Source organism: Pan paniscus, chromosome 22 (genome assembly GCF_029289425.2).
Source record: "Pan paniscus chromosome 22, NHGRI_mPanPan1-v2.0_pri, whole genome shotgun sequence".
NCBI lineage: Eukaryota > Metazoa > Chordata > Mammalia > Primates > Hominidae > Pan > Pan paniscus.
Genome location: NC_073271.2, coordinates 30,486,408 through 30,506,690, shown reverse-complemented (window position 1 = coordinate 30,506,690; position 20,283 = coordinate 30,486,408). Strand labels below are relative to the sequence as shown.

The 20,283-nt window shown below is 46.1% G+C and overlaps 2 protein-coding genes across 11 annotated transcripts in view; both read right to left on the bottom strand.

Moving 5' to 3' along the window:
• Nucleotides 1–14,973, bottom strand: part of SMIM11 (small integral membrane protein 11) — a 29,984-nt gene extending 15,011 nt beyond the window's left edge. For 3 of the 10 annotated variants that reach the window (XR_612775.6, XM_008977690.6, XM_063601321.1), the window contains exons 1-3: nt 12,176–12,318; nt 8,228–8,316; nt 2,090–2,256 (exon numbers count right to left, since the gene is read on the bottom strand). Coding sequence is in view for 9 of the 10 variants with exons in the window: in XM_008977690.6 (XP_008975938.1) it covers nt 2,092–2,256; nt 8,228–8,239 (177 nt within the window). In the remaining variant the exon portion in view is untranslated. Of the gene's footprint in view, nt 1–2,089; nt 2,257–8,227; nt 8,317–11,563; nt 12,319–12,529 lie in introns of those variants that run through there. The other 7 variants (XM_063601324.1, XM_063601322.1, XM_063601320.1 and 4 more) reach the window with 7 other exon arrangements.
• A 1,915-nt stretch (nt 14,974–16,888) lies between these two features.
• Nucleotides 16,889–17,260, bottom strand: KCNE2 (potassium voltage-gated channel subfamily E regulatory subunit 2). The gene has a single exon (XM_055105228.1). It carries the CDS (start codon nt 17,258–17,260, stop codon nt 16,889–16,891), a length of 372 nt encoding a protein of 123 aa, XP_054961203.1.
• Nucleotides 17,261–20,283: the final 3,023 nt, after the last annotated feature.

Below are 20,283 nucleotides of genomic sequence, written 5' to 3'. Positions count from 1 at the left end.
AAAGAAACTTCTATCTAGCAAAAGCCTACAGTTCACTGGGGACCAGCGAGTGGGCAGCTGCCGGAAGTGGTGAGTAACAGAGTGAAGCATCCCTACGAGCTCACTTGCCTGTATTCAGGAAGGTAGCACAGCTTGGGCTTGGCCATGCTGATTGAATGCATTTGACCTGGGATCAATTTCTGACTCTGTTCTTCACCATGTAGAGTGAGCCATTCTTTCAATCTGAACATGCCTCACAGAGTCATCAGGGCTGAATAACACAGCTGTGCATGAAATGCTTAGCAAAGTCACAGAATAACCACTTAGTAGGTGTTGCTACTATTCCTCATCAGTAGGTCTTTAGCCTCAACAAGCCTGACGGCACTGCAAGGGAATTCAGCATGGAATCTCAGAGTGGGCTGGGTTTGGGAGGCCACCTAGCCCAGTGGTTCCTACAATGACCTGTTGCTGAGAAGACAACCTAAGGATTATCTAATGGGTTTTCAAAAGAACAGAGGCTGGGCACAGTGGCTCACACCTGTAACCTCAGCACTTCAGGAGGCTGAGGCGAAAGTATCGCTTGAGCCCAGGAATACAAGACCAGCCTGGGCAACACAGCAAGACCCCTTCTCTACTAAAAATTGTTTTAAAAACCTAGCCGGGTGTGGTGGCATGCTCCTGTAGTCCTAGCTACTCGGGAGGCTGAGTTGGGAGGACTGCTTGAGCCCAGGAGGCTGAGGCTGCAGTGAGCTGAGATTGTGCCACTGCACCACTCTAGCCTAGATGACAGAGTAGGATCCCCTATCTTAAAAACAACAACAAAAACCAACACCCAAACCTAACCAGAGCCATTATGGAATCTCTCTGGGCTGAAGCCTGGGAATCTTCATTTAAACAAACACCTGGGCAATTCTGATCATTAGCTAGGTTTGGGAACCACAGATCTAGAACCCCACCGCCACCATATTTGAATCCTTTTTTTTTTAAGACAGGGTCTCGCTCTGTCACTCAGGCTGGAGTGCAGTGGTGTGATCATGCCTCACTGCAGCCTTGAACTTCTGGGCTCAAGCAATCCTCCACCTCAGTCTCCTGAGTAGTTGGGACTACACACCCAATAAGTTGTGCAGCTAAGTTTTTTGTTGTTGTTGTTGTTTTAATTTTTGTAGAGACAGGGTTTCACTATGTTGCCCAGGCTGGTCTTGAACTCATTGGCTCAAGTGATCCTCCCACCTTTGCCTCCCAAAGCACTGGGATTACAGGCATGAGTCACCACACCTGGCTGAATCCCCTGATTTTTAAAGTACAGAACTCAACCTGCAAAGTGAAGAAACTGCATCAACACACTGGAATCAAGGTAACTGTGAATTGTCATGTGTTAAATCTGTAACAGGGGCTTAACAGGAACTTTCTGGTGCCTTGATGTATTGTAACTCCCCAAGTGTGTTCTAAGCCCACCAGTGTGCACTGTGATAGGCACTGGGTGACAACGATGAGTGTACCCTCAGGCCTGGTGAGGAGGTCCTTGGGAAGAACCTAGTAAGCAAGGCCAAAGGCCATGGTGGCTGAGGAATGGCCTGCAGGGGGATGGGGAGTGGGCACAAGTGGCAAATGAGGTCTGGGTTAAGACCAGACTGGGAAGGGATTTATTTGTCATACCATGGAGTCAGACTTTATCTTAAAGGTAACAGGGTTTCTTAATCTTGGAATTTCAAATGACCTGTGACTCCCCACATCTGCAAACTTCTCCCCACACACAAATGCAGATGGTTTCAGTATGTGTGCTTCTCTGGGAAGAAGGTCCACAGCTGTCACTGAGTCCTCAATTCTTAACCCAATACCTGTCAAGAACCATTGCCACCGCAGGTTTCAAGAAGGATGAACTAATGCTCCGTGCACCTTGGCTCAGCAGCACTCACATCCCAGGACCAGGATCTGCACACCTGGCCCTTTATGGAGCAGTTCTACCTTAGAGAACAGGTGAGGCCACATGCCCCCACGCAGCCCTTCAGACCCGACGGACAGGGAGGTCGCAGACCTCTCTTGTTCATTGATTGGTCACCCCAACCCACCGGCCAGCTCCCATTTGCAAGGTTGGGTGCTGTGGACTCACCTTCAGTTATCTTTTTTCTCTGATTGCTTCTTCCTTTCAGCCTCCAGTTTTTGTTGTTTTGCCTCCAACCTTTTTCTTTGGTACATTTTCACCCCAGCAAATGTCAGGCAGAGAATTAATGTTTTTGCTGCCAAGATATACAGCAGCAGGGGCACGTGCTCAAGAACCTTCAAGAAGAAAGAAGCCATGCTAACTAATGTTCCATCACTGATATGGGAGGTTTCTTTTATGATCCTTCAGTCAACAAATATTTACTTAGCACCTATTCTGCAACAGGCACGAGGATAGGGGGCTGGAGCTACCCTGGAGACCAAGCAGAAAAGGTCTCTATCCCCATGGGGCCAACAGTCAAGTTACAGCTCTGCTCTTTGCTGCTTGCTTGCGGCTGGCTTCATGGAGGGGACCACCGGTCATCCACAGGCGTGGGGACTCTGGTCTCTCACAGCTCAACCGTGCAACCTGCTGATCACCCAGGCCCTTGCTTCTGAGGCAGCAGCCAGATCCAGTGAAAGGAGCTGGAGCCCGGAGGCCTGGGTCAGAGCTCTACTTTACCACCGACTGACCGTGTGACCTGGGTCAGGCAATGAGCTCCTTTCTTTCTGAGCTCCTGCCCCTTCATCTACAAAGTAAGGGTGAATCAGACCTTGCTTCTGGAAACTGCAGCTTTAGTACTCTGGGATTTTCTCTTGTTTCTAGAGACTCACTAGCACTGGCACTTGCTGGTAAAATAAAACACGACAGAACTCAAAACATTAAAACATGGCTACTTACTAACTGCTCTTGCAACCCCATTCACTAAAATAAAGTCTAGGGAAACACTATGCATTTGAATTACTCACTCTTTGCACTAGTAGGTTTTTTGTGTGAAATTCTATATATTGCAATAGTACTTCAAAGCAAATATTAGTTCCATACACATGGTTAGCATGACCTGAATGATATTTATGTGCTTTTTGTGTGATTAAAAATTCCCTCCCAAATAGTGAAAAGGTGTGCTGTGGTTGAGCAATCATTATTTTACAGGACCAGGCAGGATTTTATCCCAATGAAATCCTTATTTCTGTCAATCACTTATTATATGAAATACCAATGAGATTCCACTGCGGGGGATACATGTGCACCTCCCTCTAATAGTCTAACCGAAGTTGATCTGAACCTAGTTAGTGTGTACAATATGCTCACAGAATCGGGGGGCTGGAAAGAACTTTCAAGGGGACCTACTCGACCCCCTGGTTATATGAGCAAGGAAAGAAGAGCTCCTGGAGGTTGAGAGGTTGAGGGTCCCACAGCTCCCTCATGAGGAGCCAGTTGGAAGGACATTCTAACCCCGGGGCCAGTCTCCCTTCCACTGATGCCTGATTTTCAATAAACTGAAATTCATGAAATCACAGTGTATGTCGATGAATGTTCCTATGATTGTATCGAAACTCTTTATGACTCAGAACTAGATGTGGATTTCACGCTTAGAAGCTGTAGCATCAGCTGCTGTAGACTGGGAACTCAGGGCATGCAAAGTGCCTTATGCGGCTTTCCCTTCTGCCCTTAGCCACCTCCATGAGCAGATGGCTCGCCCTGACTGCGGTGGAGCCGAGAAAATGCAGAGGCGGGGAGGCCAGCAGTCAGCGAGGCAGGGCCTGACCCAGCTCCAAATGCTCCACAGCCCAACTCTGTAGCATCACGCTGTCCTGTACTATATATGATTCATTCCTCACACCCATCCACTTCACATTTACAATATGCAAATACACTATGGCTTGGCTACTGAATTTTCCAGAGGCAACTAGACTCGCTACCTCTGAAATCATTTAACTGGTTATGTATGGATATTTGCAGAAGGATATAGCATGATATGATAGAAATACAATGAAAATCATGGGAGGAGGCAGGGACGCAAATACTTAAATCGTTTTAATTTTACTAAAACAGTAAGAACACAAGAACACTCAGTAATTAGCTAATAGTTTTCAACCATGATATCGTTTTAACAGTAAAGAATAAGCACAACACATACACTTCAGAAAGATCACTCTGGCATCAGTACAAAGACTAAAAAGTTCCGAAAGTGAAACTTTTCAACTTTTTACTCTGGTAAATATAAGGAGCTTTAAACACTGACTTCATTTCCAGGTTCTTCTTCCCTCAGACCTAGGCTAATCCCCTCCCTCCAGTAAACCCTGAAATCCTGTTTTCTTGAAGGTTCACATTTTAGAGGTGAAGGTTTGACGCCATGCATACAAACCAGCTATGAAAAGAATGTTGTTGTATAAACTTCTTTTTGTTTGCTAGGATTTTCCAGGCTACCTGAGGCAATGACTCACACTGGGAAAAGCTAATCTCTTCCAGCTTTCTCAGTCTCTCTGAACAAACCTATGGGGCCCTATTATTATTATTATTTTTCTCGAGACAGAGTCTTGCTCTGTCACCCAGGCTGGAGTGCAATGGCACCATCTCAGCTCACTGCAACCTCCACCTCCTGGGTTCAAGCAATTCTGCCTCAGCCTCCCGAGTAGCTGGGATTACAGGCATGCGGCATCATGCCCAGCTAATTTTTTGTATTTTTAGTAGAGACAGGGTTTCACCATGTTGGCCGGCTGGTCTCCAACTCCCGACCTCGTGATCCACCCACCTCGGCCTCCCAAAGTGCTAGGATTACAGGTGTGAGCCACTGCACCCGGCCGGGGCCCTATTACTAATATAACAAAGCCCATGTTACTGCCCATAGCTATCTACAATCCAGATAGGAAACTTAGCTTTAGCAATTGCAGGAATGTACTCTCTCATCCAGAAGTTAGAAAACCCATGGAAATGGAAACGCATCAGACAATGGACCCTAGTGGGAGGCTTCAGTGTTCACTTTGTTTTACAGGCAGTGGAAACGCATGGCAAGAGGCAGAAGTGTGGACTGAGAAGGACGCAGCACAAGGGCAGCAGAGGTCAAGAACATTCACAGGGTAAAGCGAAGGGCTCCAGGGCCCCCTTCCTGCCCCTCTCTTAGGCACTAACCTTCAGTGGTATGAAACCCCTTCCTCCAATTTCCTTTTAACAAACCCCTTACATCTCTTGAAACATACAGACCTTCAGGGAGGAAAATGAATGCTGCCAGGGTGGACTGGATCTATATGAATATTTTTTTGAGACTCCAACCAGGCTGGAGTACAGTGGCATGATCACGGCTTCCCACAGCCCTGACCTCCCAGGCTCAAGCAATCCTCCCACCTCAGCCTCCCGAGTAGACAGGACTACAGACACATGACACCATGCCCAGCTATTTTTTTCTGATTTTTTGTAGAACTGGGGTCCCACTATGTTGCCCAGGCTGGTGCTGAACTCCTGGGTTCATGTGATCTTCCCACCTCAGCCTCCCAAAGTGCTAGGATTACACGGGTGAGCCACCATGCCTGGCCTAGATCTACATCAATTTTTAAAAACAAAACCCCAATATCTGTGAAATGGGAATAACCAAGTTTTTAAATAATGAGGCCATACTTGTTGCTAACGCACAGGTAGCACTGTTGACTGTCGCTGCCGGCCATGGCCCACTGAGCCAGAGGGGGAAGGCCACCAGACGCACTGCGGGCTACTGAACCTTCCACCTTCTGCAGCTCTCTGCAATCAGGGCCATGACTGTCTTTCTTTTTCTTTTTTTTTTTTTTTCTTTTGAGACAGGGTCTCACCCTGTCGCCCAGGCTGGAGTGCAGGGGCATGATCTCGGCTCACTGCAACCTCCACTTCCCAGGCTCAAGCAATTCTCCAGCCTCAGCTTCCCGAGTAGCTGGGACTACACGTACGCATCTCCATGCCCAGCTAATCTTTGTATTTTTTTGTAGAGACGGGGTTTCGCCACATTGTCCAGGCTGTTCTCAAACTCCTGAGCTCAAAGTGATCTGCCTGCCTCGGCCTCCCAAAGTGCTGGGATTACAGGCATGAGCCACCACGCCCGGCCTGCGGCCATTCCTTTCTAACACTACACGAGATGGGGCTGTATTTAAACACGAAGCTGCTCCCTGGTAGCCACTTCCCTGGTGCAGAAGCTGGGAAGGTTTGGGCAGACTTTGTTCCTGATGACAGAAAAAACTGTCACAAGCAAGACTGGCCCGAGTGGTCACATGGGTTGGTGTCACTCTACAATTAAAGAGGAAAACTTCCCACGCATTGCCTTCGACCAGCGTGCTCCAGCACCGCCTGGAACTTGTAAGAAGTGCAAATTCTCAGGCCCCAGCCAGATCTACCCAATCAGAAACTCTGGGAGTGGGGCTCGAAATCCTTGCCTTAACTAGTGCTCAGGAGTGAGAAACACCACCTTGAGGCATTAGGTTTAATGTTTTGAACCCTTGCCCTTAGTACCAGTTACTGCCTCTCTCCTCTACTGACTTAGCCACTGCAGTGGGCGAATGGCCTCCCTAAACCTCACCCCACACTGCTTTCCGCTCCTTCCCCTCTCCATCCTCTCACTGCCTCTTCTTTCCTTCCCAACCTTTCCACTGTGAGCTCTGATCCTCAAGGCATGCTAAACAAACTGTCCTATATCTTCCCACCCTTCACAGAACACTCACTCTGCCATCTTTAACTTATACAAGTTCCTGGGCCCTCAGCCTTCCTGCAGGGCCTGCCAAGCCCCTCACCCCACAGAGCTGGGGAAGATGGGAAAGCTACCTTCCTGGCTCCCTGATCCTGCTTCCAGACCTTTCCAGTTTCTCCTTGCAATAGAAAACCACTGGATGTTTTGAAGAAAATGCTTATAATAATTGAAAAAACACGTAAAATAAGATCCTATGCATGAAAACACGCCACACATATATACAGAAAAAGATGAATATACCGAGATTGTTAATAGTAGCCATTTCTAGATGGTGAGACAATGCATGATTTTTGCTTGATATTAGACTTTGCAAAGTGACTATAATAAATATATTTTAGTGGCTGCTCTCTTAAACAACCTCCACCTCACCTTATTGACTTCCGGGACTTAAGATGACATTCTCCTTTCCCTCAGTGGAACCTGATTGCTGACCTACTCTCTGGCTGCCCTTGAACTTCTGCTCCCACCAGTTGAATCTAATGTTTCACAGGGGTCAGGTGTGTTTACTCGCCAAGCAGTTTGTTTAAGTTGTACTTGATGCTATGTTCCATAACTTATTCAAACATTACGCTTGTGAAATATGACTGTGTAAAGCAAAAGTTTTTATGAAAACTAAGTTGAATACTTTGAAAGACTCAAGTTTGAGTTGGAAAAAAAATGCCGTTGGCAAGTCAACTGTAAAAGATTAGGAAAGAGTATGAAACACTGGAAAGATTTTGTGTATGCACTGCTCATAAGATCTTAATCCACTGTCTTAGTCAATTCAGCTCCTAGAACAAAGGACCACAGACTGGGTGACTTATTAAAGAGGTACTTGTCACAGTTCGAAAGGCTGAAAGCCTGAGGATCAGGGTGCAGTACAGGGGGGTTCTAGCGGAGTCCTCTTCCAGGCTGCTGACGGCTGGCTTCTTGTTGTACCCCCAACATGGCAGAAAGAGGGTAAGAGAGCTCCCTGGGGCCCTTCTAATAAGCTCACTATTCCAAACATTAGGGCTCCAGCCTCATCACCTAATTACCTCTTACAAGCTCCAACTCCAAATATCATCACACTGGGCACTACGGTTGCAACATATGAACTTGGGGAAACACAAACATTCAGTCCACTGCATCTACTTTAAAGGAACTAAAATGGCCTGAGCACAGTGGTTCATTCTTGTAATCCCGACACTTTGGGAGGCTCAGGCAGGAGGACTGCTTGAGCCCAGGAGTTCAAGACCAGCCTGGACAACATAGTGGAGCCCTATCTCTACAAAAAAATGTGTAAAAAAGAAAGCACAATGCAAAATTGCAGGTAAAGCTTTAAAGGTATAGTTTTTGTAAGAAAAGTGAGGAAGATTTGAAGTTAGTGAATGCACACTCGAAGAAAAGGCCTGGCCTTCTTCCAGAAGTCCAGCGAATAAATGTACATTTATGTTTTAACTTAAAATGAAACATAAATATTATGCTTTCACCTACTTTTTCTTTTTAATCAAGCTACTGGTGTAGAACTGTTATTCTGAATTTTCACAATCAGGAGGAAGAAAAAACCCCAAGCCATAAATATTTAAAATGATACTCACCTTCCAATTCATGGTAGACTGTGAATTCACTCCTGATCAACACAAGCCCCCAACAGACAAGTACATGAGAGGCAGCTGGAAGGTCTGATCTGGGCAGGAAGAAAGAAACAGGTCAATTTGGAGTTCCTAGGGCAGACCACCTTAGAAAGATGTCTCTTTGATGGAGAGAGGGAATGTGAACAGAAAGTGAGCTCCACAGAGAGGTGGGCTGTGTCCTGACAAGGCGATTGAGAGACTGGTGGGAAGTGGATGGGCTGGGCGAGGGCCCAGACAGGCCTGGCCCTTGCTAAGCAGAAAGCTCTCCTCACCAGCTGTCTGTAGCCGCCAGCAGCACAGCGCCGCTTCTGAGGGGACATGGGCTCCCATCCCATTCATCTGTGTGAACCTAAGGGCCCAAGTCTAAAATCTGTCCCTCCACCTGCCTCCAGACCTAAACGCAAGCTGGTTTGGGAGTGAGTGTCTTTGTCAAGTCCTCTGAGTGTTAATTAAACTCATCTTGGTTTTTTGAAGATTATCTGGGAGCAAGGGAATAAGTGACAGGGCAGAAAAATTGTTGGATGCAATTCAGATGCAGAATTTTCTCTAAAGCTTGAGGGAGACCTAGTAGAAGGTAGGGAAGGAAGTGATATCAGAGAGGATGGTGAATTGTGAATTCCAGAGTTGCAGAATTGTTCTTTAGATTCTGATTTTTTAAATGACAGCACTTTGGTTCAGAGGATATTACCCCAGGTCATATGCCACACCATGGCATATGGAAATGAGAAGGCAGGGCTGGCAGCCCGAGCCTTGGGATTCGCTCCAGGGCCTTGTAGGTCCCTACTCTTAGAATATGACACATACCCCAAGAAGACTTCAGCTCTGGATGAAGAACCTACACCCTCTGGTAAGTGACTTCCCTCTAGGGCTTCAGTCCCATCTGTAAGTGAAGAAAGGTGTCAAGCAGATGGTGTTTAGTGCCCCTACTTCTTCTGAAATCCAATGCTTTATAGCACAATAATCATAGCTTAACTTTTTTGTGTCAGATAGAAAAAAGTGGCTAAAGTGCTTAGATGAGTTAAGACATTTAGCCCTCACAACTACCCCATAAAACAGCTTACTGCCTCCACTTTAGAGAGGAGGAAATAAAATTTAAGTAACACATCGAGGGTCTGGCAGGTGGGCCTGGGATTCGAACCCATCCAGTCTGGCTCCAGGGCTTTAACCTCGGCACCATCCTGACACAGGCAGAGAGCTTTGCATTCAAAAGTCAGGGAAACACTTCTCTTGAAATGTACTTACCGTCATAATTAAGAAAAGTGGCTGAAAATTTCAAAGGCCTTTAGATAGAATGGGGATATGATGAACTTCAGGCAAGATGTTTTTATACAAACTTTCAATTACAAAGCTATCTAAGTATAAAAAGTTCATCCCCCATCTATTCAAGATTATAATATCTTGAAAACAAGCTAGCAGTTGGCACAAGGTAGCCAAGTTTTCCCCATGACTTTTCCAAAGTCAGATAAGGTAGCGATAGGAATTTAAATCGTAGATCTGTTTAACTATAATGATGGTGGCTGAATGTGCTTGTTACCTTCATGTGTAAATGGCCCACTTGTCTTTAAGAAGCAGCAGATTCTGACTGCCCTAAAGAAATATGCTCCTAACATGTTATAACCTGTTGCTACAATTTTCACTTTGAGTATCTCTAGTAATCTTAGTGATTAGCTAATGTTGTATATTAAAATGTTAAAGATCTTACAAATTTTATTTTTACAATTCCTGTTTTAATTGAGTTGTATACAAATATAGTAGATGAGTCTGGCTGTTCCCTCAAAATTTTCAGAGGCAAAACTGCATACCCAGTGAATTGATGTACGTAGAATATTGATTCCCAAAGTCAAGAACGAGAAATAGGTCCAACGATCCTACAGGAGGAAATGAATGAAAAAACATCCAGTGGTCTGGCCCTCTGGAAAACATGTGCTATGTTCACTAGCAGTGTGACCTTGGACAAGTCACTTGGCTTCTCTCGGCCTCAACTTGCCCATCTGTAAATTCTCTTGCAGATTAGACTGTAAACACTAAGCACCATGGCCAGCACACCGAAAGAATTGAATGTCAGCCATTGTTGTTATGTTAAATCTCTCTCCTTCCATGACTGGACATGCCAACCTGAAGGATACAGGCTAGTGACATCCAGGGCAAAATGCAGTCATTCCAAGATAGCAGGGCAGGGAATAAAGATCAGTAGCCTGAGGACCAGGACAACTGGAGATCTGAGCTCTACTCTTGGTGTTACCCATGGTGTGGCATATGACCTGGGGTAAGTCATTAACCCTCCAAACCAAAGTGCTGTCATTTAAAAAATCAGAATCTAAAGAACAATTCTGCAACTCTGGAATTCACAATTCACCATCCTCTCTGATATCACAGAACCTGACTGCCAAAATATACTGGCAGCTGCCTCAACTTCATACCTGGAGTGATAAAATTCAAGCTCTTTAGGAAAGAAACATATTTAGAGTCAATCTGCAATAGTAGCAGAAGGGCTGTGGTGAGGTGGGAGTCAAGAGGGTGAACCACCCTGACGTGCCTTGCTCATTCCCACCCACTGCCTCTGAATTACCACTTTTCCCCACCTCCCTTCAATTACATGCCCAAGCCAGCCATTTTCATAGAGTCTTTTGCAAATGAGAAGAAAAAAGCTAAAAGTATCAGTAAGCTATTTGCTCTGCTGCCATATGTACACCTAATGCAATATTAGAAACGAGGGAGCTGGTATCTGAAGGTTGAACTGCAAAAGCCAACAAGGTGGGGATGTTTTTGAGGGGCATAAAATCTAAGAAGTGCGGGAAATTTTTAACTTTCCCTGGACTTATCCATGATCTTAGCTTAAAACACAAAAGTAACAAGTGGCTTAGATACAACTCCAAATATTTCTATTTCCTTCACCGCAAAAATACCCTGTCTTCCTTTGTCAGGTTTCTCTTAGAAACAAAAAAGCTATTCGCTTATTTTGGTTAGACCAACTAAAGCAATATGGATAATGTGTCGTCCAAAATCTATTAATACTTTTTCTTCTTGGCACACCTAACAAATTCAAGGATCAGTCTATCGCTTGCTGTCTCCTTCCAGCCACGAATCATGCTGCGCCCTTTGTCTGAACTTTCTGAAGCTGTTCTCATTCCCGGCCTCTACCCTTTTCACCCAACCCTTCACCCAATCATAAGGAGGGGTAGGTCCAGAGAGGGGGCTGCCAGGTGAACCTTGGGCATCACTTGGCCCTCTACACGGAGGCCTGGGCCTACAAGAAACCAGCCCTGCCCGATCTCAGCTGCCCACACTCCACAACTCAACATTTCAGGGATCCACCGAGAAGCGATGACAGGTGTCCGTGTCTCTCCCTGCTGGAAGCCCAGGCCTCGGAGGGCAACGTCGGTGACTGTGCTCGCTGTGCAACCCTGGGCGAGTCGCTGAACCTCTCTGGGCCTCAGCTCCTCCTGGGTAACCCGGGGGCCAGTTCAGGGTCCTCTCCCCATACCCTTCCCCCAACACTCAGGGAGCAACACCTGCCCTCCCCACCCCCCCACTTCCCCCAGAGCTGCGGATGAGGACCAGGGGCTGTCATCGCTTCCCCCACCATTCCAGGGGATTGCTTGTCTCCCTAGACTCTCCGGGGACCAACACCGTAGGCTTGAACCAATCCTGAGCCCCGCCCGGGCCACGTGCCAGCCGGAACACGCTGCTCAGCGGGTTGACGGCGCCCGACGGCCAGGTCCAGCAGGGGCGCCCCGCAGGTGGGGCCTGGCGGCCTTCACCTTCCGGATCCCCGCCCCGGCGCGACCGGGAGCCGGCAGACTTTTGTCTAGGAGGGAAAACCCGAGCGCGGGGCCGGCCGCGACATCGCAGCACCCCAAAGAGCTTTTGGAATTTGGGTCACTCCCTTCTACCCCGACGTCACACACTTACTGCTCCCGGCAGCGGAGGCTCCAGCGCCTGGCCGCGCACAAACCACGACTTCTACCGTCCTGCCAGGGAAAACTACACGTCCCGAAATGCACCGCTACGTGCTCAGGCGCAGTGGGCCGGTGCCGCCGACGTGGGTGCACTACTCCGTGCGCAGGCGCAGTGGGCCCGGGCAGAAGACCTGGGGCGCGCTGCTCACTGCGCAGGCGCAGTGAGCCCAGGCGGGCAGCCCTGGCCAGCAGCTCTTGGCCCTGTGGCTGGAGGCTGAAGTCCACGTAGGCCCCGGCGGGGAGCCGCTGGGGTGTAGACTGGGTGCCTTTGTCCAAGCCTGGCGGTGCGTTCTCACTCTGAACTCACCTGAGCTGGAGGGTGGGTTGTTGCGGGACCCTTCCGCCTTCCGCTGTCTCGAATTCCCTGGGTGTCTCCTCGCTGCTGTCTGCAGCTGAGGACACGTGGGTGCCCTTAAGAAGTTTCCAGACGCAGTGTTCGTCATCTCTGACAGCGTGCATGCATTTTCCTTTGGGGTAACGATATGGTGCCGCGGTACTAGGTTTCCAGATTTCTTCAGTCAACATGCTTAGTAAACGCGTACAGAGTTAGAGCCCACTCAGTGCTAGCGCCATGTGAGGGCACAAACTGGGCACCCAATACAAGGAAAGAGAGGAATGTGCAGGGAGTTACCACCATGTGCTCTGCTCCCCTTCTAAGGATGAGGAAACTGAGGCCAGGGGAGAGTAAGGTGGCTGGCAATAGAAAACGCGCGAATGGCAGTGGCAGAATTGAGATTCGAACCCAGGCAGTGTAACTCCAAATCCCATCAGGACTCTTTGTGGTTATGTTAGAATGTTAGAGGGTGTGGAGGGAAGAACAAACTGAGGGGTGGAGGGGTTGGTTCTGTTAAGGGAAGTGTTCCTGGGGAAAGTTACAAAAATAGCTTTGTTCTAAGCACTAGTGGCTGTTGCCTAAGTCTCATAACAAGGCTGTAAGGGACGTGCTATAATGATAACCATTTCACAACTGAGGAAATGGAGACACAGAGATTAAAGTAATTTTTTCGTGGTTTTAAAGGCCGCAAGTACCAGAGCTGGGACTTGACCCTGGGTAATCTGGGTATAGATTCTATCAAATCAGCCACTATCCTGGGCTCCTTTTAAAATAGCATCTGAGCTATGCTTTAAGAAATAAGTGGTATTCAGGTTATATGGAGCCAATAAAACAGGCAGAAGGAACTCTAAAAGCAAATGGGGTAGAAAAAAACAGCAAGTTGTTTGAACTGGCATTTTCAGTTGCTGGGTTGAAAGTGAAAAGCCCAGGTTTGGTGGGAGTGGATCCTAGGGTGACAATCTTGGCAAATGGCTTCAACCACTAGACACCCAACATGCTTGGAGAGAGTCAGCATTTCTCCCATTCCCCAAAAGTGAAGTTGGCTGATAACCCTCTATGTTACCACCTGTACTTTCAGTGATGATAATAAAATGTACTTAATTAGGAAAACCTCGATTTTTTTTTTTTTTTTTTGAGATGGAGTCTCACTCTGTCGCCAAGGCTAGAGTGCAGTGGTGCAATCTCGGTTCACTGCAACCTCTGCCTCCCAGGTTCAAGCAATTCTCCTGCCTCAGCCTCCCGAGTAGCTGGGATTACAGGCACCCACCACCACACCCAGCTAATTTTTGTATTTTTAGTAGAGATGGGGTTTCATCATGTTGGCCAGGCTGGTCTCAAACTCCTGAGCTCAAGTGATCCTCCCACCTTGGCCTCCCTAAGTGCTGGGATTACAGGCATGAGCTACTGCACCCGGCCAGAAAAACCGATTTTGCTCTCCATGTGTTTACCTGTGTCAAAGGTAAAGAAAGCCAGTTAAAGCAGTAAGGATTGACTGAAATCATTAGCTATTGCCAGAGGGAAGAGGCCCAGCTCAACTTCCCTTTGTGCAAAGGTAACTGAGTGGGGATGGGGCTTGAGCAGAGTCAAGGAAGTGGAAATGCATAGAAAGTGGGAAGGGGTTGGTCAGTGTGATCTGGGTTTGTTAATTGGCTCCTATCTAGAGGAGAAACAAACTTCTGTCTATGATGGGGGGCAGTAAGTTAGAGCAAGGCACCCATCCAGCAAGGAGAGTTTGAATGTTTGCATTTCAAAGAAACAATACAGTTCTGAATGGTAGAAGATTTACATCTCAAGGGAGAGAGAAAGGATTTATAATTGCAAACTTTCTAAAGTAACTGCCTTAAGAGAGGGATCAGGGGACTATCTGCCTGTCACCAGGTTTTGGTTGGAACAATTAGTAAATTCTTCAGGCCGCATTCACTTTTCTCGGGCAGACGCTTTAGCTTTCAGCTCTTAGAACCTATGCTAGCGTTTATGTCTCTTAGTGTGCAAAGGTGGGCGAAATCATGTGTGCTGAGAGTCTGCAGTTTTTATAGGGCCATGGTTGGGCTCTAGTCAAGAAGAGGGCTCAGAGGAGCTTGACAGTTTGGTTAAGGAGAGGGTCTTTGTCACCTGATGGAAACCTCGGATTTCTGTCTGGATGCAGAGCAGAGGGCTGGGATTTAAAGCCTGATGGCTGCTCTGGCCTCTCTGAGATGGATGTTTCTGGGTGGCACAACATTTCTGGGTTTCTGATCTGAGGAGGGAAGCCACTCTTCCTACATCTGCTCTTGGAATATGGATGGTTTTCTCTAACTGTACTGAATGCTTCAGTTGGCATAATTGCAAATCTGTTATTAGGAAGTAGATACCTTGTACATATCTCACTCTGTAATTTTAAAGAGACAAACCTTGTGATTGGAATAACGAGTTCTACAAGCATTCTCTGAAGAAGAGCCTCTTTTTCTAAATTTTGTCCTAGCACCCTGAGGCTTGAGGCCTTGCCCATCGTTGCTGTGCCTTGGCTGGGGCATGGGGAGGAGAACAGGGTAAACTGGGAGGCATGAAGCCATGGGATGCCGAGGCCCCACATCTCTCTGCTGCCATTGACCTGCTACTCTCAGCTGCTCTGAGAGAGAAGACCTTGACCTGCGTTAGACATGCCCTCCTGTCCTTGTGCTGGCTGGCTGTGTCCCCTTTGCATTGATCTCTGTTAGGACCTTGTCACATTGTACTATGATGTTTAGCATCTGTCACTCAGGCTGGAGTACAATGATGCAATCTCGGCTCACTGCAACCTCCCCCTCCCAGGTTCAAGTGATTCTCATGCCTCAGTCTCCCCAGTAGCTGGGATTACAGGCTCCTGCCACCACACCCAGTTAATTTTTATATTTTTAGTAGAGATGGAGTTTCACCATGTTGGCCAGGCTGGTCTTGAACTCCTGACCTCAGGTGATCTGCCCACCTCAGCCTCCCAAAGTGCTAGGATTACAGGTGTGAGCCACTATGCCCAGCCTTGCTCATCTTTATACTCTTGGGGTCTAGGCCAGTGGACCAAGTAGGTCAATGTTGCCTGACCGAATTAGTGAATGAAATTGTCTCCTCTCAGTGGACTGCCCTTCTCTCATCTGTAAGTGAAGTGGTCTCTGCCAACAGTAGAATGATCAGCCCTGACATTCTATGATATCCTGCACCACATGGTGCAAGATATTAAGTAGTTCCTGTCTAGGTCTTCAGAGGGCATCAGCAATTTAGACCCTTTCTGTATCCTTTAGTTTCTTAAACGTAAATGCTAACAACTAATTATAAATAGAGGAAAACTAAATCAAGTTAAAAGAATACATTTTTAAAGCGACATTATAACTTTTTATTTTTTTTCTTAAATAATGAGAACTTTTTAAGATTAGTTTTCTGCAAAACTTTAAATGTTAGTTTTAAAATATGTTCTTGTTATACTGGGTACTTCTTAAATACTGTACTTCTCTGGTATGGATTATTTGTCCTTTGAAATGTTTGTTCAGGTTCGAGACCAGCCTGGGCAACATAGTGAGACCCTGTTTTTACAAAAAAATACAAAAGTTAGCTGGGCGTGGTGGCATACGTGCCTGTAGTCCCAGCTACTAGGGAGGCTGAGGTGGGAGGATCACTTGAGCCCGGGAGGTTGAGGCTGCAGTGAGCTGAGATTGCACCACTGCACTCCAGGCTGGGTGACAGAGAGAGACCATGTCTCAAAAGAAAAAGAAAAAGAAAAAGAAAAATGTTTGTTCTGTCTTAAGACTTCTAAATAGGTTAAAGGCCAGGAAAACAATAAATGTAAAGTAATCTTATGGTTCATTTATTCATCTCTTCAGACTCCACACTCATGAATTAATATTACAGATAAATGCTCCTATGTCAGTCTGGTAAGCAAGTGATAGCTTTTGAGCCTCAGCTTCTACATAATACATCTGGGTTATTTATAAATTGAATTTGTCACACACAAATGATGTTTCATGAGAAAGAAGATTCAATGATTTGTAAATCTCTCCTTTCTATCCCCACAGTCACTGCCCAGATACTTTACTTCAAATTTGGCTTTATTTTCATCATTGATATTGATTAAAATGATATTTACTTGCCCAGAAAGTAAAAGAAGTCTTCAGCACAAAATATTGCTCCAACAAGCAAGCATAAGTCACTGAGATTGAAATGTCATCTATCTTTATTGGCCAACCACATAATCTCCATGAAAATTCTCAACAGAGAGCAAGGAACTCACTTTCTTCTAAGCAAAGACAATTTGGATTTGCCTCGTGGCACTGGCATCTCTTCATGTCTGGACGTCAGATGTTAGCTTGGTGCCTTTCTCCCTTATCAGGGGGACATTTTGAACCCAGCCGCACCAATGTTCTCATGGATGGTGGCCTTCGATTCTTCTAGATTCAAGATTTGGCTCTTGTACTTTTCCTGCCAGTCCTCTACAATGTACTGGTGGTAGGGGTCATTGGAGTGTTCCCGTCTCTTGGATTTCACAGTGCTCACCAGGATGGCCACGATGATGAAAGAGAACATTCCAATCATCACCATGAGGTACAGGATGACATAGTAGAAGTTCTCAGCATCAACTCTGGCTTGGAGGGCCTCTTGCTCAGCTGTCGTGTTCTGGCGCCAATTGTCCATATAAGTAATAAAAATCCTTCGGAAGACGTCTTCCAGCGTCTGTGTGAAATTGGATAAAGTAGACATGCTTCCCTCCTGCTGCAATTTAAATAATAAAATAGGCGAACAAGGTTAGGAAAACAGATCTTTTCTGGATTTGGCTATGTAAAGGTGGGAGGGAGATGCCAGGGTACAAGTAATAGTATTTCTTCTTAACCTGGCTGGTGATTTAATGCATATTTTGTTAGTCTTTAAACTGACTGCATACATTTTATTCACTTTTTTTTACAATGCATGATTGTTACACAGTAAAAATTTAAATGGCAGAGAAAATTATATATATACACTTTGATATCTATATATGCATGTAAATAAATGTATGTGTACATATGAAAATGGAGAAAATATTAGAAGTACATAGATCAGAATGTTAACAGTGGGTGGTGTGCTTAAAGATATATATTTTCTTCTTTATGCTTTTCTCATATTCCAAATTTTCATCAGCAGTCTTGCATTACTTTTGTTTTTTAAAAAATTGGTAACCTTACAAGAGCTAGAATAATGCCACATTCATAACAGGCACTCAACAAACATCAGTGGAATGGACCAATGACTCATTTATGTTCTCTGTTTTTAGAGAATTGTGGGGCATTATGAGATAACATCAAGAGAAAAGATTGCAGGGGGCATTGACAGACTCTCCAATTTGTTCCATCCCCTATGTCTAAGTGGCACATTGTCCCAAGTATCCTAAAGGGAGGGGTGTGTACATCCATATTTGAAAGCAGCATTTTAGGTAAGTGATGCCAAGAAACAATCTGAGAGATTATTCCTATGTTTCAAATCCATCTCTCCTTTTCATCACCACTGGCACCGCCCAGCCGCCAGCATCTCTCACCTGGATAATACAATGACAACAATGTAATACAACACAACCCTCCCCAGAGCCATCTCTTTGGGGTTATATGTTCCCCTCTCTGCCTTGAATAGCCATCAATGTGCGCTTTTTTTTTTTTTTAAGACGGAATCTTGCTCTGTCATCCAGGCTGGAGTGGGGTGGCACGATCTCTGCTCACTGAAACCTCCGCCTCCCCAGTTCAAGCGATTCTCATGCCTCAGCCTCCCAAGTAGCTGGGATTACAGGCACATGCCACCACGCCTGGCTAACTTTTGTATTTTTGGTAGAGACGGGGTTTCAACACATTGGCCAGGCTGGTCTCGAACTCCTGACTTCAGGTGATCCACCCGCCTCAGCCTCCCAAAGTGCTGGGATTACATGTGTCAGCCACCGTGCACAGCCAATGTGCCTTTTTGAAGAGGGAAACTATAGTGCAATTTGTTTGCTTTTAAAATGATGCGATGGTTGTTCTTAAAATCAAGTCCTAATTCCTTAACAGTATTTACCCCATTGGCTGAGCAGGCTCCTGACCACCTCCTCAGTTACCCTTTGCTCACTACAGTTCGGTCACACCTGACATCTTCCCTCCCTGTCAGTAAGCTCTCTTTCCTCGGGACATTATCACATCCTATTCTCTCAACCTAGAATGCCTTTGCCTTTCTCTTCCACCTGCTACCTCCTCATTCTTTAGGTTCCAGCTAGTTGTCACTTCTGAGACGTCCCTGGCTCTACTCTAAATCGCTTCCCACCACCACCACCATTTTCCTCCAACAGCATCTCCTTTTTCTTCAAAAGCACACATCACATATGCAGTCACTAAATGTGTGTGTATATATTTATATTACTTTTGTTTAAAAAAAAATTGGTAACCTCACACCAGCTAGAATAATGCCGTATTTATAACAAGCACTCAACAAATGTCAGTTAAATGGAGCAATGACTGATTTATATTCTGTTTTCAGAGAATTATATACGTGTGCTTTTTTATACATCTCTGTTTTTAGAGAAGTGTGGGGCTTTAGACATAACATCAAGGCAAACGATTGCAAGGCAAAAATTTTTTGTTTTTTTGAGACGGAGTCTCGCTCTGTCACCCAGGCTGGAGTGCAGTGGCGCGATCTTGGCTCACTGCAACCTCTGCCTCCCAGGTTCAAGTGATTCTCCTGTCTCAGCCTCCCAAGTAGCTGGGACTACAGGCAACCGCCACTACGCCTGGCTAATTTTTTGTATTTTTAGTAGAGACGGGGTTTCGCCGTGTTAGCCAGGATGGTCTCGATCTCCTGACCTCGTGATCCGTCTGCCTCGGCCTCCCAAAGTGCTGAGATTACAGGTGTGAGCCACCGCTCCCGGCCTTGTTTTCGTTTTTGAATTACCCATGTATTGTGTGCTTATTCATGTGATCCTCAAAACCACTCTATAAACTCCTACCTTCAGGATGTTTAGTGAGATTAAATAACTGAGTCCCGATGACAGGAGAGCTTGAGCCCCCGGAAGGCAGGGATTGCTTTACTCATCTCTGAATCCCAGGACCCTACACAGCGATGGGTACGTAGCAAATCTTTACTAAAAATTTGTTGAATGAAGGTGTGAATGAATGACAGTTCCTCTGTGGAATTCAATTGGAAACTACCAGAACAGTGATTCTTAATTTATTCTTAAGGGGTGTGGGAATTGGGGGTGGGGGAGGGGCGGTGTTAAAGATCCCTCGAAAAGTAAAATAAAATGATGTGACTTTATTTTTCCCCAAGAAAGTATACCTATGCACATAGGAAGCTCTACATTCAATTTCAGGGGACTCCTCGGACCCCTAAGGCCCATCCAAGAATCTCTGCCACAAAAGGTCTTTGAGATGAGGGACTTCAGTGATGAAGGGACTTTGAGATGAGGGATTCCACTGGAGTCATTTGGGTTTGTTTCCAGGTGCAAGCATGGCAGCGTTCACCAGCCTTTTAGAGGTAAGTGGCCCCAACTGCCCATTATTTGTTCAACCCTTCTAATGTGAACAAAGGCCCCACTGCTAAGCAGGCCAGGAGGTGCTTTTTGATAAGACTTAATCACAGGGATGAAAGGGCCTATGGGGATTAAATATCTAAGTGCTGACCCGTGGCCAGGCCAAATAAATAGGATCCAAAAGGGATTTGGCTTTTGAATACGGATGCATGAGATGTGGCCGAGTGGCCCATGCCTGCTCCGTGACCACAGGGAAAAAAAC